The 21,360-nt window shown below is 43.9% G+C and overlaps 1 protein-coding gene across 3 annotated transcripts in view; it reads right to left on the bottom strand.

The window, feature by feature from the left end:
* Positions 1-21,360, bottom strand: part of ARID1B (AT-rich interaction domain 1B) — a 1,291,555-nt gene that overhangs the window by 56,753 nt on the left and 1,213,442 nt on the right. For all 3 annotated transcript variants that reach the window (XM_029596714.1, XM_029596717.1, XM_029596715.1), the window contains one exon: positions 2,608-2,780. In XM_029596714.1, the coding sequence (XP_029452574.1) occupies positions 2,608-2,780 (173 nt within the window). The remainder of the gene's footprint in view (positions 1-2,607; positions 2,781-21,360) is intronic.

Raw genomic sequence — 21,360 nt, 5'->3', positions numbered from 1 at the left:
TCATTTCTATGTTTCTATGTTTCTATGTATGTTTGTGTGTGTGAATGTATATGTATATATTTCTGAGTGTATGTGTGTGTGTGAGTGTATACGTATATATTCAGAGTGTATGTGTGTGTGTGAGTGTATATGTATGTATTTCTGAGTGTATGTGTGACTGTGAGGGTATATCTATTTATTTCTGAGTGTATGTGTGTGTGTGAATGTATATGTATATATTTCTGAGTGTATGTGTGTGTGTGTGAGTGTATATGTATATATTCAGAGTGTATGTGTGTGTGTGAGTGTATATGTATATATTTCTGAGTGTATGTGTATGTGTGTGAGTGTATCTGTATGTATTTCAGAGTGTGTGTGTGTGTGTGTGTGAGGGTATATCTATTTATTTCAGAGTGTATGTGCGTGTGTGAGTGTATACGTATATATTTCAGAGTGTATGTGTGTGTGTGTGAGTGTATACGTATATATTCAGAGTGTATGTGTGTGTGTGAGTGTATATGTATGTATTTCTGTGTGTGTGTGTCCATGTGTGTTGGGGAGGAGCAGGAACCCATGAACAAAGTAAGCCACGGTCACAAGGTGCTTTGCTGTCTGTGGAAGAAATATGAATGAAATTGAACAAACGTTTAAAAAATTATTAGGGAAGGGGACAGACTTACAGAGGGACGGACAATGTAGACAGACACAATCATCTTCTAAAGCTAACTTCCCTGTAGTAAACTAGGATAAAATATATTCAAAAAAGCTGAGTGCCAACATTTAGGACCCTAAGTTTTCAGTTGGAAATTCACCTAAAATTCGGACCCTAAATTTGGGGCCTGCTATTCATGTGGCTAGATTTAGGCTCCTAAGTCAGGTGCCTAGTGCTGAAAGTCTGTAATAAACACCTAACTTTTTCCCCCTGCCCTAACTCTGTTCCTCTAGCCACTCATATTTTAACATCCCAAATTTAGGGACTCAGCCCTCATAAATTTTCAAAAGAGTTAATGTAGGAGCCTAATTCCCAAAGTTGGGCCTCTAAACCCTTTGCAAACTGACATCTAGGCTAATAATAAAATGAAGGAAACAGCAGAACTGCGGTCAAGTTCATTGTGCTTTTAAAAGAAATTGATGAAACAAAACTGTAGCTGTAAGCCAGCACCCAGAGAGGGCAGGGACTGCTCTCTCCTACAAAAGGCTTTTTCCTCCACGTATCTCCATCCCGATACCCACAATATCGACTACTAGCAGTGGTAAAACTGTAGCTGTAAGCCAACACCTAGAGAAGGCAGGGACTCCTCTCTCCTACAAAAAAGCTTTTCCCTCCACGTGTCTCTATCCCAATACCCACAATATCGACTACTAGCAGTGGTAAAACTGTAGCTGTAAGCGAGCACCCAGAGAGGGCAGGGACTGCTCTCTCCTACAAAAGGCTTTTTCCTCCACGTATCTCCATCCCGATACCCACAATATCGACTACTAGCAGTGGTAAAACTGTAGCTGTAAGCCAACACCTAGAGAAGGCAGGGACTCCTCTCTCCTACAAAAAAGCTTTTCCCTCCACGTGTCTCTATCCCAATACCCACAATATCGACTACTAGCAGTGGTAAAACTGTAGCTGAAAGCCAGCACCCAGAGAGGGCAGGGACTCCTCTCTCCTACAAAAAAGCCTTTCCCTCCACGTGTCTCTATCCCAATACCCACAATATCGACTACTAGCAGTGGTAAAACTGTAGCTGAAAGCCAGCACCCAGAGAGGGCAGGGACTCCTCTCTCCTACAAAAAGCTTTTCCCTCCACGTGTCTCCATTATGATACCCACAATATCGACTACTAGCAGTGGTAAAACTGTAGCTGTAAGCCAACACCCAGAGAAGGCAGGGACTCCTCTCTCCTACAAAAAAGCTTTTCCCTCCACGTGTCTCCATCCCGATACCCACAATATCGACTACTAGCAGTGGTAAAACTGTAGCTGTAAGCCAACACCCAGAGAAGGCAGGGACTCCTCTCTCCTACAAAAAAGCTTTTCCCTCCACGTGTCTCCATCCCGATACCCACAATATCGACTACTAGCAGTGGTAAAACTGTAGCTGTAAGCCAACACCCAGAGAAGGCAGGGACTCCTCTCTCCTACAAAAAAGCTTTTCCCTCCACGTGTCTCCATCCCGATACCCACAATATCGACTACTAGCAGTGGTAAAACTGTAGCTGTAAGCCAACACCCAGAGAAGGCAGGGACTCCTCTCTCCTACAAAAAAGCTTTTCCCTTCACGTGTCTCCATCTCGATACCCACAATATTGACTACTAGCAGTGGTAAATGGGAGCAAAGCACAGCTCAGAGTCACGCTTAGTGTAGCTCAGTGTCCCCTTTTCCCACTAGTTAGCGTGTCTGGGTGGAACAGGGACATGAGCAGTGCGCCCGGCTTTCAAAATCTCACTGCGGTATCAACGTGGAATCAAACCTACACTGGAGGCAACTCAGAAACTGTGTTCCCACACGTGCGCATAGCTCTCCATTGGAGCTTGCATACTGGATTTTATGAACCTCCTGGATGGATTCCCTACGTCCTCTGGCATCACGTAACATGAAATGATGGGCTTGGGGCTCGAGCCCTGGGATATTTTTACCTTTCCTCATCCCACCAAATGGGTCCTTGTTTGGTTCGTAAGGTATCCTCCCCATCATGTCCGGCATATTCATCCCCTGCTGGTAGAGCGCATTGGGAGTCATGGAGTTGCGTTTTGGAAATGAAGAGTCACTTACATCAGAAAAGGGATCCTGCACGCTGACAGAGCTGTTTCTAGGGCGGAAGCAAGAAACATTATATTACAGTAATGCAAAACCAATAGGATGCAGCTGAGGACTTCCTGAACACAGTGCTAGGCTAACAGAAAAAAAACAAAAACCTACAAAGAAGAAAAACATCCTACACTCACTTATTCTTAACTTTTCAAAGAGAATGCCATTCATCAGGGAAAAGTTGAAAACATATGTATATTCATGCTAATTTACTGTGGCTATGTTTTATATTTATGAGGCGTAGGAGGAGAAGGAAAGCACAGATAAAAAATAGAAGGACATTATTCCATTACACAGAGAGGATTTATTTCCCCTGCTACCCAGGAGTGGTAGTGTAGTTAATTGCACCATTTTGTATATTTAAGATTATTGTAATGTGCTGTTAAACCTTGTAAGATGTGGGTGCATAAGTAAATATACAATTAAATCAAGAGAGACAGAACCAACAAATACTTAGGCATGGATGTTTTGTGTTCATATATTTGTACTGACTTCACAAGAATTTTTAAATACGTTTCATTTAGTGCCCTGATTCCCAGCCGGTGTGCCCTGGTTCACCTGCTGCTCTGATCCAGGCCGGCACCTGGGCTCTGCTCCCAGTGCCTCAGAGCCAGCAGTGGTTCTTAAACCCGCAGGAGCTCCTGTCTGAGAATATTCACGGTCAGCCATGCCTTTTTCCCAGGCAGCAGGCAGGGAAGAGGTAGGAGGGCTGCGCTTTGTGTGGCAGAGCACAGAACACCCGCCCGACGTCTCTCTTATCCCCAGGCTGGATGTGATTCGTTATGAAGCTTGGGAGTAGCTGCCCTGGAGGAGCTCTGGAAGCCACATGTGAGAGTCGCATGCCCAGGGACCTGCTCCACTGTGATAGCTCCTTGTCTGCTTCTGTCCCCTCTCTCCCTTTGCTTTAACATTTGGAAGAGAGAGAGACTGCTGGGGCTTTCTGTGCTTGCTTAGCTCTTCCCCATATCCCATGACGTTTAGTGTGACACCCGGCATTTTTATTAATGTGCTTATGCCTTGGGCTTGAAAAGGTTGGGAAACATTGATTTAGTGAATGGAACATTGACTTGTCAGGGACAATTCTATTCCCTCCAATGTAGATTTGATTCTTCAGGCTGCAATGACAAAATCAAACTAACAGTTGGGTCTGTCTGGCAGGCTAAACAGGGGACCTAGGTGGCCAGATATTTGGGCAACTATGTTAGCATTCCTGGCTATTTAGATTATAGAATTTTGTAGTTAGACATGAGAAAAGTGGGGTGTGACAGGGAACTAAGATGGGATCTTGCATGTTCTTCAGTTCAATATGGTGAAGAACCAAGGAGGAAGTCAGAAAAGACTCAAACTTTATGGCTGGCAACTAGAGGGCATTCTAAGTAGTGTAGACAGAATAACGGAGCCGACTGGAAGGGCTAGGTGGTCTTTTTCTGTCGTCATCTATGTCGCACAACATAGTTTATCTAACGATACAATTATAGTACCTGCTCTGTATGTTTGTCTTGATTAGACTGTAAGCTCTACTAAGCAGGGACTGCCTCTTATGTGCACATTGAGCCGCACTATAAAAGTGAAAAGTAGAAGTAATAGTGGCACCTGGGATACATACCCATCTACTAAAATGACAGGAGGTGGGTGGCGTCTTAGAGACTAACCAATTTAGTGAGGCACGAGCTTTCAAGCACAGAATCTACTTCGTCGGATGCCTCACTAAATTGGTTAGTCTACACTTTGTGTCATGTTTGCTACACCAGACTAACACGGCTCTCCCTCTGAAGACTGATCTACATAGATCTCTTAAAGTTTTCTATTATTTTTTTCCCAGCTGCAACAGTCTCACATTTGTACATCAAACATCCGATATTGGAGCTCTCCTTCCAATTGTCAAGGATTGGTATTAAGACCCAAGAACAGTAAAATGCTGGCCCTAGGGTCAAACGTTCTTCAACATTTCTTCCACTGAGCGAGTTGCCGAAACATGGGCCTCTGCTGGGTCGTGTTGGAGTGGTTCTGATAGCGACTGTGGATTAGACTAATGAGCAACATTATATAAGATAAGTGCATTCATGATCATTAGCTTGGGTTCAAAGTGTTTAAGTTTGTTTATGGAACCAGCACATGAATGAAGCTACAGGTGCTTTCTCTCTGCTTTGTAGCCCATTGCGTGGCAAGAGACAGTCTACAGAATTTCAGCACCAATGCTCTGATACTGTGCTCGCATGTACTGGGAGATGAAATCTTAAAAGATAAACTTTGAAGTGTTATTATTTCCTTTTTCTTTATTGATTATATTTAGAAAAGATTCTCCAGAAAGCAGAAGTGCTAAGGGAACGGAAGTATCTGTGTTACTGTGCATGAATTTTCCCTGATTTCAGTGTCGGGGCACAGTGGAAGTGGTGGCCGATGGTGAGATGTGGAACAGTTTTCATGCAAAGAAATTTTCACTTCAGATTGATTTATTCTGCTTAAATGAATACCCAATTGAATGGGAACTGGATGATTTATATTGAGCCTGAAGACATTTCAAAAGTGCTTAACTGACAGAGAAAAAGATGGCAGGGAGAAGAGGAGTCCTGTGTTAATGATTCCTGCTGGTGTATGGAGTCAGAGTAGGAGTGGCCAAGCCTGCAAACATCTGCAGAGGGAAACAGGATGACTCTTTATCCAGCGACAAGATTTATATGGCTAAATTCTTATAATAACCCTACAGAAGAGATAGACGTACACATTATTTATTTCTTTACAAACATTCGATATATAAAGGAAGACACAAGGCAGATTATGTACAATATAAAACGTGTTCAAAGAATCAAACTAATAGGCCTAGATACTAAACTGGATTAATGCTAATCAGGCTTTAATTTAATGCGGTTGTGTAAATTGCATTTCCTAGTTAATTCTGTGCACAGAGACTCACTAGATGCCCCTAGCTCGGGCTCTGGGGAGGCGTGAGGAGGGGGCCTGCCTTTCCCTTAGTAGTGTGTGGAGGGTCTCGAGCTTCAGACCCCACACTCAGATATCTGGGATGAGGCATGAGGAGGGGGCCTGCTTTTCCCTTAGTAGTGTGTGGAGGGTCTCGATCTTCAGACCCCACACTCAGATATCTGGGATGAGGCGTGAGGAGGGGGGGCCTGCCTTTCCCTTAGTAGTGTGTGGAGGGTCTCGATCTTCAGACCCCACACTCAGATATCTGGGATGATGCTTGAGGAGGGGGCCTGCCTTTCCCTTAGTAGTGTGTGGAGGGTCTCGAGCTTCAGACCCCACAGTCAGATATCTGGGATGAGGCGTGAGGAGGGGGGGCCTGCCTTTCCCTTAGTAGTGTGTGGAGGGTCTCGAGCTTCAGACCCCACACTCAGATATCTGGGATGAGGCATGAGGAGGGGGCCTGCCTTTCCCTTAGTAGTGTGTGGAGGGTCTCGAGCTTCAGACCCCACACTCAGATATCTGGGATGAGGCGTGAGGAGGGGGCCTGCCTTTCCCTTAGTAGTGTGTGGAGGGTCTCGATCTTCAGACCCCACACTCAGATATCTGGGATGAGGCGTGAGGAGGGGGCCTGCCTTTCCCTTAGTAGTGTGTGGAGGGTCTCGATCTTCAGACCCCACACTCAGATATCTGGGATGAGGTGTGAGGAGGGGGCCTGCCTTTCCCTTAGTAGTGTGTGGAGGGTCTCGAGCTTCAGACCCCACACTCAGATATCTGGGATGAGGTGTGAGGAGGGGGCCTGCCTTTCCCTTAGTAGTGTGTGGAGGGTCTCGATCTTCAGACCCCACACTCAGATATCTGGGATGAGGCGTGAGGAGGGGGCCTGCTTTTCCCTTAGTAGTGTGTGGAGGGTCTCGATCTTCAGACCCCACACTCAGATATCTGGGATGAGGTGTGAGGAGGGGGCCTGCCTTTCCCTTCGTATTGTGTGGAGGGTCTCAATCTTCAGACCCCACACTCAGATACCTGGGATGAGGCGTGAGGAGGGGGGGCCTGCCTTTCCCTTAGTAGTGTGTGGAGGGTCTCGATCTTCAGACCCCACACTCAGATATCTGGGATGATGCTTGAGGAGGGGGCCTGCCTTTCCCTTAGTAGTGTGTGGAGGGTCTCGATCTTCAGACCCCACACTCAGATATCTGGGATGAGGCATGAGGAGGGGGCCTGCCTTTCCCTTAGTAGTGTGTGGAGGGTCTCGATCTTCAGACCCCACAGTCAGATATCTGGGATGAGGCGTGAGGAGGGGGGGCCTGCCTTTCCCTTAGTAGTGTGTGGAGGGTCTCGATCTTCAGACCCCACACTCAGATATCTGGGATGAGGCATGAGGAGGGGGCCTGCCTTTCCCTTAGTAGTGTGTGGAGGGTCTCGATCTTCAGACCCCACACTCAGATATCTGGGATGAGGCATGAGGAGGGGGCCTGCTTTTCCCTTAGTTGTGTGTGGAGGGTCTCGATCTTCAGACCCCACATTCAGATATCTGGGATGAGGCGTGAGGAGGGGGCCTGCCTTTCCCTTAGTAGTGTGTGGAGGGTCTCGATCTTCAGACCCCACACTCAGATATCTGGGATGAGGCATGAGGAGGGGGCCTGCTTTTCCCTTAGTAGTGTGTGGAGGGTCTCGATCTTCAGACCCCACACTCAGATATCTGGGATGAGGTGTGAGGAGGGGGCCTGCTTTTCCCTTAGTAGTGTGTGGAGGGTCTCGATCTTCAGACCCCACACTCAGATATTTATTTATTTATTTATTTATTTATTTATTTATTTAATGTCTCTTATATACCGATGTCCGTTCGCACATCGCATCGGTTCACAGTAAAACATGAACTTTATGGGTGAAGCCCTTACAAAGAACAGATAAATACAGTTAACTTTAGGGCATAGCCCTTAACAAAACCAGGGAAGCAATACACTGGAGGGGGGTATTGATTTACATACTATAACCTATATATATGTATATATATATATATATATATATATATATATATATATATAAATAACTATAAACATAAAATTATAACAGTTCAAAGTACCAAAATCAGAGGCATATCGTAATCCATATTCAGGCCGAGTTCACAATTGTGGATTGGGGTTATCCATTTCAGAAGAAGTTTATGTGATGGGGGGTGACGTAGGGTAGGCTTGCTGGAAGAGCCAGGTCTTTAGTTTTTTTTTGAAAGTGGGTGTATATGTCTCCATGCGGATGTCATGAGGCAAGGAGTTCCAAATAGTGGGACCGGCTAGAGAGAAGGCTCTGCTTATGGTGGAGGAGAGTTTGAAAGCTTTAATGGGTTGGGAACGTAGCGTTCCTTGTAGAGCTGTGCGGGTGGGTCTGTTGGAGGTGCGAGGGATGAGTGGAGGGTTGATCCAATTGAGATTGGAGTGTAGCAGACTTTTGTGGATGATGGAGAGTGCCTTATAAAGAATTCGGGAGTGTATAGGGAGCCAGTGGAGAGAGATGAGTATGGGAGTGATATGGTCCTTCTTTTTGGAGTTTGATAGTATACGAGCGGCAGCATTTTGTAAAAGTTGTAAAGGCTTGGTGTGTGAAGCGGGGATGCCAAGGAGAAGTGCGTTACAATAGTCTATTTTGGATAGAATAATAGACTGAAGTACAGTGCGGAAATCCATGAAATGGAGAAGAGGTCTGAGTTTTTTTATCGTTTGAAGCTTATAATAACATTCCTTAATGATAGAGTTAATGAATGATTTAAAAGTCAGGTGATTATCTATAAGTACACCTAAATTACGAACCTGTGTGGGGAAAGAGGAGGATGAGTGTGTAGGTGGAATGTCTGGAAGAGGTTGCTTGTTAGATATGATTAAAAGTTCAGTTTTTTTGGGATTTAAAGCTAGGTGCATGTCATTAAGAAGTTGGGTGATGGAGGAAAGGTAGGATTCCCATTTATGTAGGGCAGTTTGGAGGGAGTCGGAAAATGGGAAAATGATTTGCACATCGTCAGCATAAATGAAATGCTTGATGTGCAGGTTGGTGAGCAGGGTGGTGAGAGGAAGCATGTATATATTGAAGAGGGTAGAAGAGAGGGAGGAGCCTTGGGGAACACCCTGGGGCAGACTAATAGGGTCAGATTCTTTATTATCCACAAAGACAGTGAAGAAGCGATTTTGGATATATGATTGTATCCAGGAGAGGGCATTGCCGGAGATCCCAATACTCCTGAGGATGTTGAGGAGGACATCGTGGTTGACTGTGTCGAATGCAGCCGAGATGTCAAGCATGGCAATCAGATAAGAGGAACCTGAGTCAGTCCCTCTGATGAGAGTATCATGAAGGGAGAGCAGTAAGGTTTCAGTACTGAGATGTTTCCTGAAACCATGTTGTGTGGGTGGGAGGATATTGTTTAGTTCAAGGTGATCAGAAAGACGAGAGTTGACTAGTTTCTCAAGGATTTTAGCTAGGAAGGGGAGGTTAGAGACAGGTCTATAGTTAGACAAGGTAGCGGGGTCGAGATATCTGGGATGAGGGGGGTTGCGATATCTGGGATGAGGCGTGAGGAGGGGGCCTGCCTTTCCCTTAGTAGTGTGTGGAGGGTCTCGAGCTTCAGACCCCACACTCAGATATCTGGGATGAGGCGTGAGGAGGGGGCCTGCCTTTCCCTTAGTAGTGTGAGGAGGGTCTTGATCTTCAGACCCCACACTCAGATATCTGGGATGAGGCGAGAGGCACTTCCCTATTTTTGGGACTAAGAAGCAGCTCTTTGCCTGCTCAGAGAAGGATGAGGACCAGAAGACTTGCTTTTCCTTTTTTTTCTCAAGAAGGGGAAGGACAGGTTTTTTCCTGAGAAATATTTTTTGCTCTTTGAGATGTTGTTTAGGGACTTTTGTGCACTCTTCCTGCCTGGGAATTCCCGTTTGCTGCACTTTGGACTTTCAAACTGAGAGATCCATTTTTCAACAGTGGAAACCGCCATCGGAGCAGAGAAGATTGAGTGGATGGGAATCTGGGAGAGTATCTGTGGCCTGAGGGATTTTTTCTTTCTTCAGACCCATTTTGGATAGGGGAGCCCTTTCCCTGCTGTCTTCCAAACCCTGGCAGGAGAACTTATCGTACTGCCAAACAGCGTGAGAGACAGCAGTGAGGCTATGGCTAGAGATGAACATTTACTGCTGCCTGATGACAGCACTTGAAGATACAAGGCAGTAATCAACTTGAGTGTCCAGCGTGGTTATTGGTCCAGAGACATTGCAGCAATTGAAAAACCTGTGAGTACACGCAGAGAGCAAGCGAGAGATTTTCACCCTCAGCCTCCCCCAGCATTTGGAGAATCCCTGCCCGGGCAGAAGGGATTTGGCCTGGGACAGAGCGGGACCCCTGCACATTTCAGTCTGAACCTTGAAGTGAGGGCTACATGTACTAAATACAAATGAGCTCATTAGCATGTTAATGTAACTCTTCTAAAGCTGTCATTCAGTAAAAGTTAATTAGAGCTCAGGAACTATAGATAACCTTTTGTGGCTGAGCCTCAGCATACTGATGAGGGTATGAATGTCTCCGTCCCCATGCAATGCTCCCTCCACACAGCTGCCCACCTGCCAGACTCACACACAAGCCTCGGATATCTCTTTCAGGTCTGGATGGGGAAACGCGATCTTTCCTGCCCCCCGAACCTGAGGCTCTCCTTTGCCCCTCATGTGAGGTGCCAGTTAATTTCTGGGGAGAGTTTCCAGCTGGTGCTGGGTTTGAATAGTGTGGAGAGGGCTGTGCAATGCTAGAAAAGGGTTAATTGGTAAAACGCGATCTTGCAGGGCAAGGGGCTCTTATGCTGCATCCCTGGCTCTTCCTTTAGCCCTCTCATTTTGTCTGTACGTCTTTTCCATCACTTAAGAACACACTTAAAATAATTGCTTTCTGGAACTAAATCATCCTGGCTTTGAGGGATTTCTTTTTAAACAAGATAACAACTTTATTTATCTTCCCCATTCCTTGACGCGCTCTCCTTTCAACTTTAGCATTCCTTTTATTTTATTTTTATATTTATTTAGGGCTTTTTTATACCGACACTCATGATACCAATCATATCGTATTGATTTACAGTAAACAGTGCAATAACATTCACATCAACGTGAACAATAGGCGCAGAGAGAAAAAGTGAATGAAAGTTACAATAAACAGGGGCACTTGAACTGGGAGGAGGAAAAGCCAGAGTCATGGCTAACATAGAAATAAATAATATCTAGACATATACTTATGACTATAATAATCACTTGTACTCAGGACTGAGTATTATCAATTATATACATGATATCCTATACCTAGGGCTGTGGAATATCGAATGATTCCTGACTAAATGTTAATTTAATGTAAATAACTTTATCTAATGTTATCCTCTCCCTTTCTTCTCTACTCCCAGTTCTAGTACCTTGTTATTTGTAACTGCTTCCTCCTCACTAATAGGTTACTCATTTGTTCTTTGTACACCCCTGTTCTATGTAAACCGGCATGATGTGATTGTATCATGAATGCCGGTATATAAAAATTTTAAATAAAATAAAATAAATAGTTCAAAAATCTCAGGACTGATTAATATAATGTCAGAAGCCATGTCGGGGATGGGGAGCGTCGACTGGCGGACCAAGGTGAGTTGTGGCAGTAGGGGAGGTCATAGATCAGGGAAGGCTTGTAGAAGGCTTTTCAGAGAGATGTGTATTTTGTAAGACTACTACATCCTCCTCTACCTCATTTAAATGGCTGATTTGTCCCATTCACCTTTTCATACCACTTTCAGTTTAGATGCGGGCATCATTCTCACAAAAAACCTATGAGGTAGATTTTTTTTTAATTTATATTTTTATTGAAAACTGTAATTATCATAACAATGATAACAATAGTAATAATAAGAGTAATAACAATAACAGTAATACCAATAAAGCATGGACATACCAGTGGTGCAGTTACCAAAAATATACTGTGTCATAGTCATATCCCCTAGTTCAAGACAGCCATAGTTGCCGGGTGTCGGCGTTATGCGGTTGAGAGTACTGGCGATCTCCAATTGGCAAATCAGGTGAACCAGTCCTAGTTAATCAGATTTACCAAGTTAATCAAGTTATTAGAGCACACATATATCCACAATTGCTTTTCGAGGAGAATACTGAGGAGCTAAGCTTCCTGAACGGGTGTGTGTGGGCTGGGGTCGGCTTTGAGGTCTGACTCCGTCTCCAATCTGCTATACCCATTGGTCCTGAGTCCATCTGTCTACACTAAGAAGGGGAAGTTATCAGGTAAGTAATTTCTCCAATTTAAAAAACTCTGCGCGCAGCCAAGCCAGGAGCTATGTGCATGACTCAGAAGTGTGAGAGCCGCGTGCATTTTAAAAGGCCCGCAACCATGAGGGTATCTCCCGGTACGCACATTAAAATGTTTTGGGGAAAAGGGGTGGGATGTGGGCAGGGTCTGGGTGGGGGCATGGGCAGGCCTGGACTGCACTGCACCATCAAGTCAGTTCTGCGCACAAGCACAGGCCGGGATCCCACAACCGCGTAACTTCTGCTTTGGACTGCGTGTAAGTAGTGCAATAAAAAAAAAAATAGGGTAGTCACTGGTGTTAGGGGTCGGGGCTAGCAGGATAAAAGAGAGAGGCAAGTCCGCTACTTTAGCCTATTGCATCGCCAGGCATACCTAATAAATCCCCCCCCTTACGCGTTCCACACGGCATTCGTGCACAGATGCATGCATAAATTATAAAATTGTGCGTGCATGTACGCTCAAGTTGCTGATTTTAAAACATGTGCATATGTTATAAAATCGGCGTGTCCATGTGCGTGCGCCGGTCAATTTGAAAGTTACCGTCAAAATGAGCAAGGGTCAGTTGAGTGTCATGATAATTGGGGAAGGAGAATTAAAATAAATAAATAAATAAAAGACATAGTTACAAGGGCTTCTGTTTTTCCAAGTAATTTAGAATAAAAATTAAATAGTCACCAGCAAGAGTTGGTAGCTCACTATGAAGCCATCAAAATTGTATTGTGAGAGCCCTTACCTTAGCTACCCATTATTAATGGTTTTCCTTTTCCCTGCTCACTTCTTGGCTTTTCCTATTGCTTATCCTGCACATCCTTTTTGCCCATAGATGATGCGTACTGTTACTCATCTCTCTCTCTCCTCTTTATTTCCCCAAACTCCTCCCCATTTCCTCAACCCTCGCATGCAAACCTCTTTTCTTCCCACAACCCATTTCCACGTTGATACACAGAATTCATGAATGAGCATGCAAGGCAATGCTCATTGTTTGCAATGCTCATTGTTCGCTCCCTGTTTGATGTAACTTTTTACCTTCTACAATGGTTTATTGTTATTGTTCCATGTTCTATGTAAAAAAACCCAGGTCTAACTTCCCAGACCAGGGCAACCTCTTTCGTTACTTGTAAACCGGACTGATTTGTATTGCATACAGGAATTCCGGTATATAAAAAATTAAATAAATAAATAAACATTTAACACAATCTAGTACACATTATCTAGCTGATAAAACATCTCATCGCTCCCATACCCCTCCCCTCCACTCCGGCTCCTCTGGGATCGGGTACCCTCCCTTGCTTTCTCATTGATTGCTTAAGCCTGGTCGTACCAATGGACGTTGCTCAACCCCCCGCGACCCGTCTATCCCAATTCAGAACTTTGGCCTCTAGTCACAAATGGGCCCCTCCACCCTTGCTAGATAGCGGATCAGAGGGGACCATATTCTATAAAACTTATGTAAGGTGTCCCGTCTTACGGCCGTCAGTTTCTCCATGTAATGTATTTGCCTCAATTTAAAGTAGAGCTGAGGTAATTCCGGCGGGCCTGTGTCTTTCCACTGGGCTGCAATCAGCAATCGTGAGAAATAAAAACATTTTCGGCTTCTCATCCTCCAATTCCGGATACGGAAGCCCTAACAGCCAATATTCTGCCTGCAGTGGAATCTGAACTCCCCGTATCTCTTCAGCTAGTTGTTGGCAGTCGCTCCAAAACCGTTGTATTTTGGGACATTGCCACCACATATTTATTTATTTTCTTTATTTAAGGCTTTTCTTTACCGACATTGGTCAGGGACATCATGCCGGTTTACATGGAACAAGGGTAACAATGTAAAAAATCAGTTACAAAAAACAAGGGCGTAGTAAACTGGGGGCTGCGAACGATTGGAGGAAAGACAAGAGAACGGTAATATGAGGATATACTCGAGGGAAGTAACAATGTAAAATTATATACAAGCCATGTTCCCAAATCTTAGGTAGCTTGTAGCCGAAACTTATCACAGTAAGAAGTTATATACAAAAGGCAAGCTGAAGTAAAGGAGGAAATTTAAGGATTTCGAGAAGAGAGCAGGTTGAATTAACGGAAGGAAATCCATGGGAAGGTTAATATGTAGAGGTTAAGGGTAGGTTTGCTTAAATAGCTATGTTTTGAGTTTTATGTAGTAAGAGCCTCAGTGCACTTTCCAGAGGATCTGCTCTGACCACTTCCATGAGGTGGAGCCGGGAAACAAATGACAGCTAAGCATTCCCAGCTCAATATCAACACCAAACATTATTACCACATTCTCCTCATCAGTTTAATTGGTGCACACTTCTGGTAGCTCTTTCTTCCACCACAGGGCACTTCAGCCTAGTTGCTTGGCATGCTCCCTGTGGAGCACTAAAATATAGCACTAAACACCATTACCATGCTTGGTAACCTACAATTTGGCATATGCCAGCGTGTCTCAGTTCCCTACCCTGCAGCGGCCAAACACCCTACTGAGACATAAGAAAAGACTGGTCTGATAGTAGTGCGTCATCTCATTTAACAATATGTATCCTGGAGCAGCTCTCAGACAGAGCCTGTAAGGGGCGAGAGGACAGCTGGAAATGGGACCTTGCAAAATCTAAAATTATGGAATTAAAAGTCTGTTCTCTTCCCATCAGTGAACAGGGTTATATTTTATGAGGAGCATTTCTCAGCCTGGCTGACTTCTGAGAGGGCTATGGGAAATTAGAATGAACCAAACTGGGAGCACTGCCACCAACATAGGGGGGCTACCCCAGAAGCCATTTCGCCACTCTAGCTGGGGAGTAGTGCCACCTATATAGAAGTTTGTAGCGAGTTTCCATCATGGATGCGGACATCGAAAATCAGCCCAGCGTCCGGTAGCACGCCTCCCACTTGGCCCTGCTCCACTGAGTTCCCAAATCTTGTTCCCACGGCACCAAATGTGCGGCTCTCCCTTCTCCACCTGTTGTAAGGAGTTGATATACCTTAAAGATTCCCTTCTGAAGACGTCCTGCTAGAAGGCAGTAGCCTTCAAACACTGAACAAGGGCACTGTAAGTCCTGATGTGGTCCCGGGGTACCTATAAAGTGTCTGAGTTGTGCATAGGCCAAAAAATCTGCATTGGGTAATTGAAACTGATTTCGCAAGTCTACAAAAGGGACCATCCCTTGTCACCACAGTTGACCAAGATAGGTTAACTCCCAGGCTTCCCAATGCTGAAAAGCAGGATTTCTCCGGCCCTCGGTAAATTCTCTAGCAAAAATGGGAGATAGCCGAGTATTGCTTCGCACCAATAAGTTTAGATTTCCATCGTTTCCAAACCACTCTATGAGGTAGATTTTAAAAGCGTTGCTTGCGCAAAATGCCCACATACACGAGTACATGCGTGAGCAATGCAGATTTTAAAAAGCTGTGAAGTTCGTGAGTATACATTGGTGTACGCATCAAAAATAAGGTGGCTGGGCCAACGCTTACACACATAACCTGTATTTAACAGCCAGAGACTGTGGCGCACGTCGGCTTATTAACCGCGTAAGTTTACTGCTGCTCCAGATGAGGAGCAACTTTGTAGGGCTTACAGGATAAGGTGAGGGGTCTGGGTCAACTCGAGGGGTGCACAGGATGAAAAACCAGAGGGGTCTGGAAGACCTAGATATTAACTGGGCAAACTGATGAACTAATTGGAAAAACTGGGATGTCCCTTGAGAAAGCATGTTTTATAATCCACCTATATATGCGCGTACAAGCTGACCAAGTCCTATGGAAGACGCGGGCTAGCTGTGCTTGAGTAACCTCTTAAAATTAGGAGCAGGCGTAAGCATGGTTGGTATATTTTAAAATTATAGGGGGTAAATTTTAAAAAGGATGCGCGGTTCTCGGTGCGTACATATGGACGCGCTGATTTTATAACATGCGAGCATTGCCGTGCGCATGCTATAAAGTCCGATACCCGCCCGCAGATGCATGACTGATTTTATATTGGGCAGGTGCCGGCTCGCACGTGCAAGGGGGGAGGGAATTTTGTAACAAACACACGGCGATGCGAGAGGGCCTTACCCCACTACTTAACCTGCCTCCCTCTTCCCCTCTCCGCCCCAACCTTTAAAACCCCCCCAACTATCTTTTCAAACATTTTTTAGCTACTTACTTGCTGACAGGAGCAGTAGGAGCTTCCACGCACTGGCTGGCTGCTGGCGCACGCTGTCCTGGTCAGGCTCTGTCCCCACCCCTGGGCCTCCCCTTTTGGCTGGAGCTGCTTTTCCATGTGTAACAGGAGATGAAAATGCCTGCAGCTTGCACATGACCCGGCCAAGCATGTATCTCCCATTTTGTACGCACGCCGGCTCTATAAAATGTCCCCATAAGTGCGCAAATGTGCGCATGATTTAAAATTCCAGCATATCTTTGCTTGTTATAAAAAATGTAAGAAATCATCTTGTAGTCTCTCTATTGCCAGTGTTTCTCAAGGTGGTCTTGGAGCCCCCTTAACCAGTTTGGTATTCAGTATATAAATCTATGATATGTCATGCAAATCTATCTCACACATATTCGTTATGGGGATCCTGAAAACCAAAATAGCTGGAAGCATTCTAGAACCTACTTGAGAAATACTGCTTTAAATGATTCATTGTACTTTATTAATGAACATGGCTTCATCTTATAATTTGCATCATGTAGTAGGTATTGTATATAGGAATATGTTCTGCATTATAGGGGTTGTAATAATTCATGCAGAGGTCCTGAAAGATAACATAAGGGGGATATCACTGGGAGTCTGCATGTTGTAACTAACATTTTTGGAGATGCATAAGCAAAATCCTTAATGTTAACAGGATAAAATGAATATAGTAAGTTAAATTCTGAGGCATGCCAAAATGCTGGGATCTGGAAGACATGATACAGTCTTGATATTCATTTTGCAATAGTTATTTATATGTTTGCGCTGGAGAATGGTTTCAGGGATGTAGATGCTTAAAATAGTTCAGGCTGGGATTAAATGAATGGATGAATGTTTATAGGAAAGGGAAGGACAAATGGAGGAAAGTTAATGAGTGGATCTCAGGATTCAAGCAATGCACACAGTTCATGTACCTTGCAAAGAACAGAGAGCTAGAAGTACTTGGGGCCATGAATCGGATCCAGGGACAACTGTGAAGACCCATGGTGTCGATTTTAAATCTCAGGGCCGAGCGCGTATGTGCGGACGACATGCATGGGGGGGGGGGTTAATTTTAATAGTCTATTGGCGATGACGCAATCGGGCCTCCCCCAGTTCCCTCCCAGTCTGCTCCTTAGTTGGAACTTTCCTACCCCTAACCCCCTACCGTTCCTACCTCTTCCCCTCGACCCCTAACCTAACCCTAACTATCCCCATTTTTTTTTATTTACTGCTCCATTGGAGCATAAGTAACTTCCGTGCGCCAGCCGATTGCCAGTGCACGCTTCCCCAGGACAGCAGCCCGCCCCACCCCCCTAGCCCACTCCTTCTGACAGGCCTGGCACTTGTGCACGTATCGGGGTTTACGCGCATGGCCCGGCCTGCTGTAAAATGCACGCGGCGCGCGCAAGGCCCAGCCATGCACGTCAACCTCTGAATTTATGCACGTGGGCCTTTGAAAATGTACCTGATAGCCGGGATAGAGGCAGTCTCCATGGTACAGTACAGAAAGGAATCAAGGTGGTCTAGCAATAAGAAATCAGAGCAGAAAGGAATCAGGAAGCAGGGAGTCAGCCCATGAGCAGGAAACAGGTGCATGGTGCTGTTGTACCAACAAAGTGCCTCTGTGATAGCTGATCTTATATATATATATATATATATATATATATATATATATATATATTGTTCTTTATTGGTGCTCCACCCCTCCTTGATCCAATCCCTGGTCCTGCCGGTGTGTGTCTTAGACCTTCCCTTAGAAGGCATGCATATATACCAGAGGCTCCTGTGGCTCTCTCCCTTCTCTGTTCCTGATGTCTCTGGGTCGCCATTTCAAATTCTCGTGTTCCCAACGTTATTGCCCCCTCTTCTATTGCAACCCTTGGATCTGTATTTTGTAGGAATGCTTGGTAAAACCACCTTATTAACATAAGAACATAAGAAAATGCCATACTGGGTCAGACCAAGGGTCCATCAAGCCCAGCATCCTGTTTCCAACAGTGGCCAATCCAGGCCATAAGAACCTGGCAAGTACCCAAAAACTAAGTCTATTCCATGTTACCATTGCTAAAGGCAGTGGCTATTCTCTAAGTGAACTTAATAGCAGGTAATGGACTTCTCCTCCAAGAACTTATCCAATATCCAATATTAGATCCATCACACCTACATGATCCTCAGGCCCATGGTTCCTCCAGGCCATACTTGTTTCAATTGATTGATCCTGGAATCCAATATCACTGGCTTCAAATTCTTCTTGTCTCTCTACTGGAGGTGGTTGGGGAGTTCTTTGATCTGGAAATGACTTCTGATAGTAAGGCTTCAATAATGACTCATGAAATACTTAATTTATTTGAAATGTAAGAGGTACCTAAGATTTCAGGATTTATTTGCTGGTCAATGGCAAAAGGTCCAATAAGTCCAGCTTAGTTGAAGGTCTTAACATTTTCAGAAGTTATGAGGAGACTGAAATCTAGTCTCTTATACTTTCATTAGTGGTGCTTCTTGTCATTTTTGATTCACCCATTTCTTCTTTTTCCTTTGCGTTTCTGATAAGTTTCACTGGAGTTGTTCATGAATCTCCTTTAGATATATGGTTCTATCTCGTGCTCCAAGAACATTACAGGGTTATTTTAAAAGGAACGCCCATAAACGTGTACATTGGCGCTCCCGCAGAGATAAGCTGCAATTTATATCGTATGCGCATATCATTTAAAATACCCCTCCTGCGCGTACGTGTTTCTGTAATCTTAAGAGGTGGCTTGAGTAAATGTCCAGAGGGTATTTCAGCTAGGGCTTTAGTGGCTTTTATACGCATATATAGAATGATTTTAAAACATGCTCACGTGAGGGAAAAACAGTTTTAACTATTAGTCCATCAGTTTGCCCAGTTGATATTGAGGTTTTCAAGACCCCTCTGGTTTTTCACCCCAAACCCTCTCGCTGTGCTAAAACCCCTAAAACGCGAGATCTCCAGACATGCTCCTCATCAGGACCAACAGTAAAGTTACATGAATAACATGCCGATGCGTGCCTTGTTCACTTTGATTAAATACTAAAAAAATAATGAAAAAAGTGTTAATGCTCTAATCCAAAAATAACAAATGAAAAATACCTGGTCTCCAAGAGCATATTACATAAATCCACATAGATCTCTTGCCAAATTCTGCCAAAAAACAAATAAAACTACCATATATACTTGTGTATTAGTCGAGAAATTTATGCCAGAAAATTACACTAAAAAACAACCAAAAAATACAACTAGCAGAGAAAGTATGAAACCTGGGAGTGATAATCGATTCAGAATTAAGTATGAAACAACATGTATCTCAAAAAGTAAGAGAAGGTTATGCCAAACGTATGACTCTGAGAAAACTAAAACCACTACTAACGCCCACCAACTTCCGCTCAGTATTACAAGCCTTAATCTTTGCCAGTACTGACTACTGTAACGCCCTACTACTGGGCCTACCATACACCACAATAAGACCACTACAGATACTGCAAACCACAGCGGCAAGAATTTTAACTGGAAAAAGCAAAAGAGAGACCATATCACCGAAACCTTAATAGAACTACACTGGTTACCTGTTGAACAAAGAATACAATTCAAGACTTTATGCACCATACATAAATTAATACACGACGAAAAAGCGGAGTGGCTGAACACAGCCCTCCGCATATCCCCCCCCCCCACAGAAACCTGAGATCAGCAAACAAAGCACTGATATTTCCTCAGTCAAGACGGCCAAACTAACCCAAGTTAGGGATAGGGCCCTATCCATAGAAGGACCCTCAATATGGAACAATATGCCTAGAAATCAGACTGCAAAGAAACATCAAAACCTTCAGAAAAAGTTTAAAAACATGGCTATTTAAGCAAGCATACCACAAAGAGAATTGAGAGCAGGAAACAGGGAAATTTTGGTTGCGGTCGGTCAAGCTCCCACTCACACACCTTGTTTCTTTAAGTGTGTGCTTCTCATTACTTTATCCTAAACTATTCCTTCTATTTTTTAAACAACAAAGAACCAAAATAAAGTAGTACGATATCTTATAGCTGAGTAAGAGGAAACTGGACATGACTTATAACACTCACCAAATAATATTTTTTATGAAACTATGTTACAGTAAATTAACGGCACCTGTTTCAGAGTTTAGAATTCCAGATACTGGATTTAACACATAGTTTTTGTGCCCTATTGTGAACCGTTGTGATGGCACCCGCTTAACGACGGTATAGAAAAGACTTTAAATAAATAAATAAGCAGCCCAAAAAAGCTGGATTAACTTACACGCATACTATCTGTTTTTCCACGTATACTATAACGTTCCCGAGATATGCGTATAGATATATGCCAACCACTGAAACAGTGAAGTTAGCTGCATAAGTTAAATGGCTAAGTGCGATATTACAGCTAACTCTGGTCGTGCCACTGACCTGTCCTACTGTTACTGCGCTGCATGATGTCTTTTTAATATGGACAGGGCTTTTCTTGAATTTTTATCTTCCTCGACTTATATATGGGTCAATGCATTTCAATGGATTTTATTCTCAAAATTGCCCATCGACCTATACATGGGATCAACTTACACACGAGTATATACGGTGTAACAATAATATTAACAAACATCTCAAAGTGCTTCTCAAGATATTATAAATCATTAAGCAATCCTATCCACCAAACTCTTTCCTTTATGTCAGCAAAGACTGAAAAAGGTGAGGAATCAAACAAGACGGTAACTGCTGAATACTCAAAAAATTCCTTGAAGAATACCAATCAATTGAATTTAAAAGAACCACAATCACACACCACTGACAGAATCAAACCACTCACATAGCAAATCATTCCTGTGAATCAAATTAATCTATCCATCCCACGCATTTTTTAAAACCTGTCAACAGCCAAACTGAAACCAAAATTTCCATAAATGCTGCTATAATAGAACAATATCTTTACCTAAAGGCATTCCAATCAATCTGAGTGTTCGAACCATGGGGCTCAACTGATTTCAACCAATAAATCCATCTTTGTTCTGCCCTTACCAACCAAAGATTCAAATCCCTACCCTGAACATCAAGCTTGAGCTGTTTAATAGCGAAAAAACTTAGATCCTTGAAAGAATGCTGAGCTGTGGCTAAATGTTGGGTTAAGGGGGACTCCCAGCATAGACTCATTGTTGGTACCTTGATGTTCAATAA

Source organism: Rhinatrema bivittatum, chromosome 3, assembly GCF_901001135.1.
Source record: "Rhinatrema bivittatum chromosome 3, aRhiBiv1.1, whole genome shotgun sequence".
Taxonomy (NCBI): domain Eukaryota; kingdom Metazoa; phylum Chordata; class Amphibia; order Gymnophiona; family Rhinatrematidae; genus Rhinatrema; species Rhinatrema bivittatum.
Note: the sequence above shows the minus strand (reverse complement) of the source record. Positions and strands in the feature narration are given on the sequence as shown.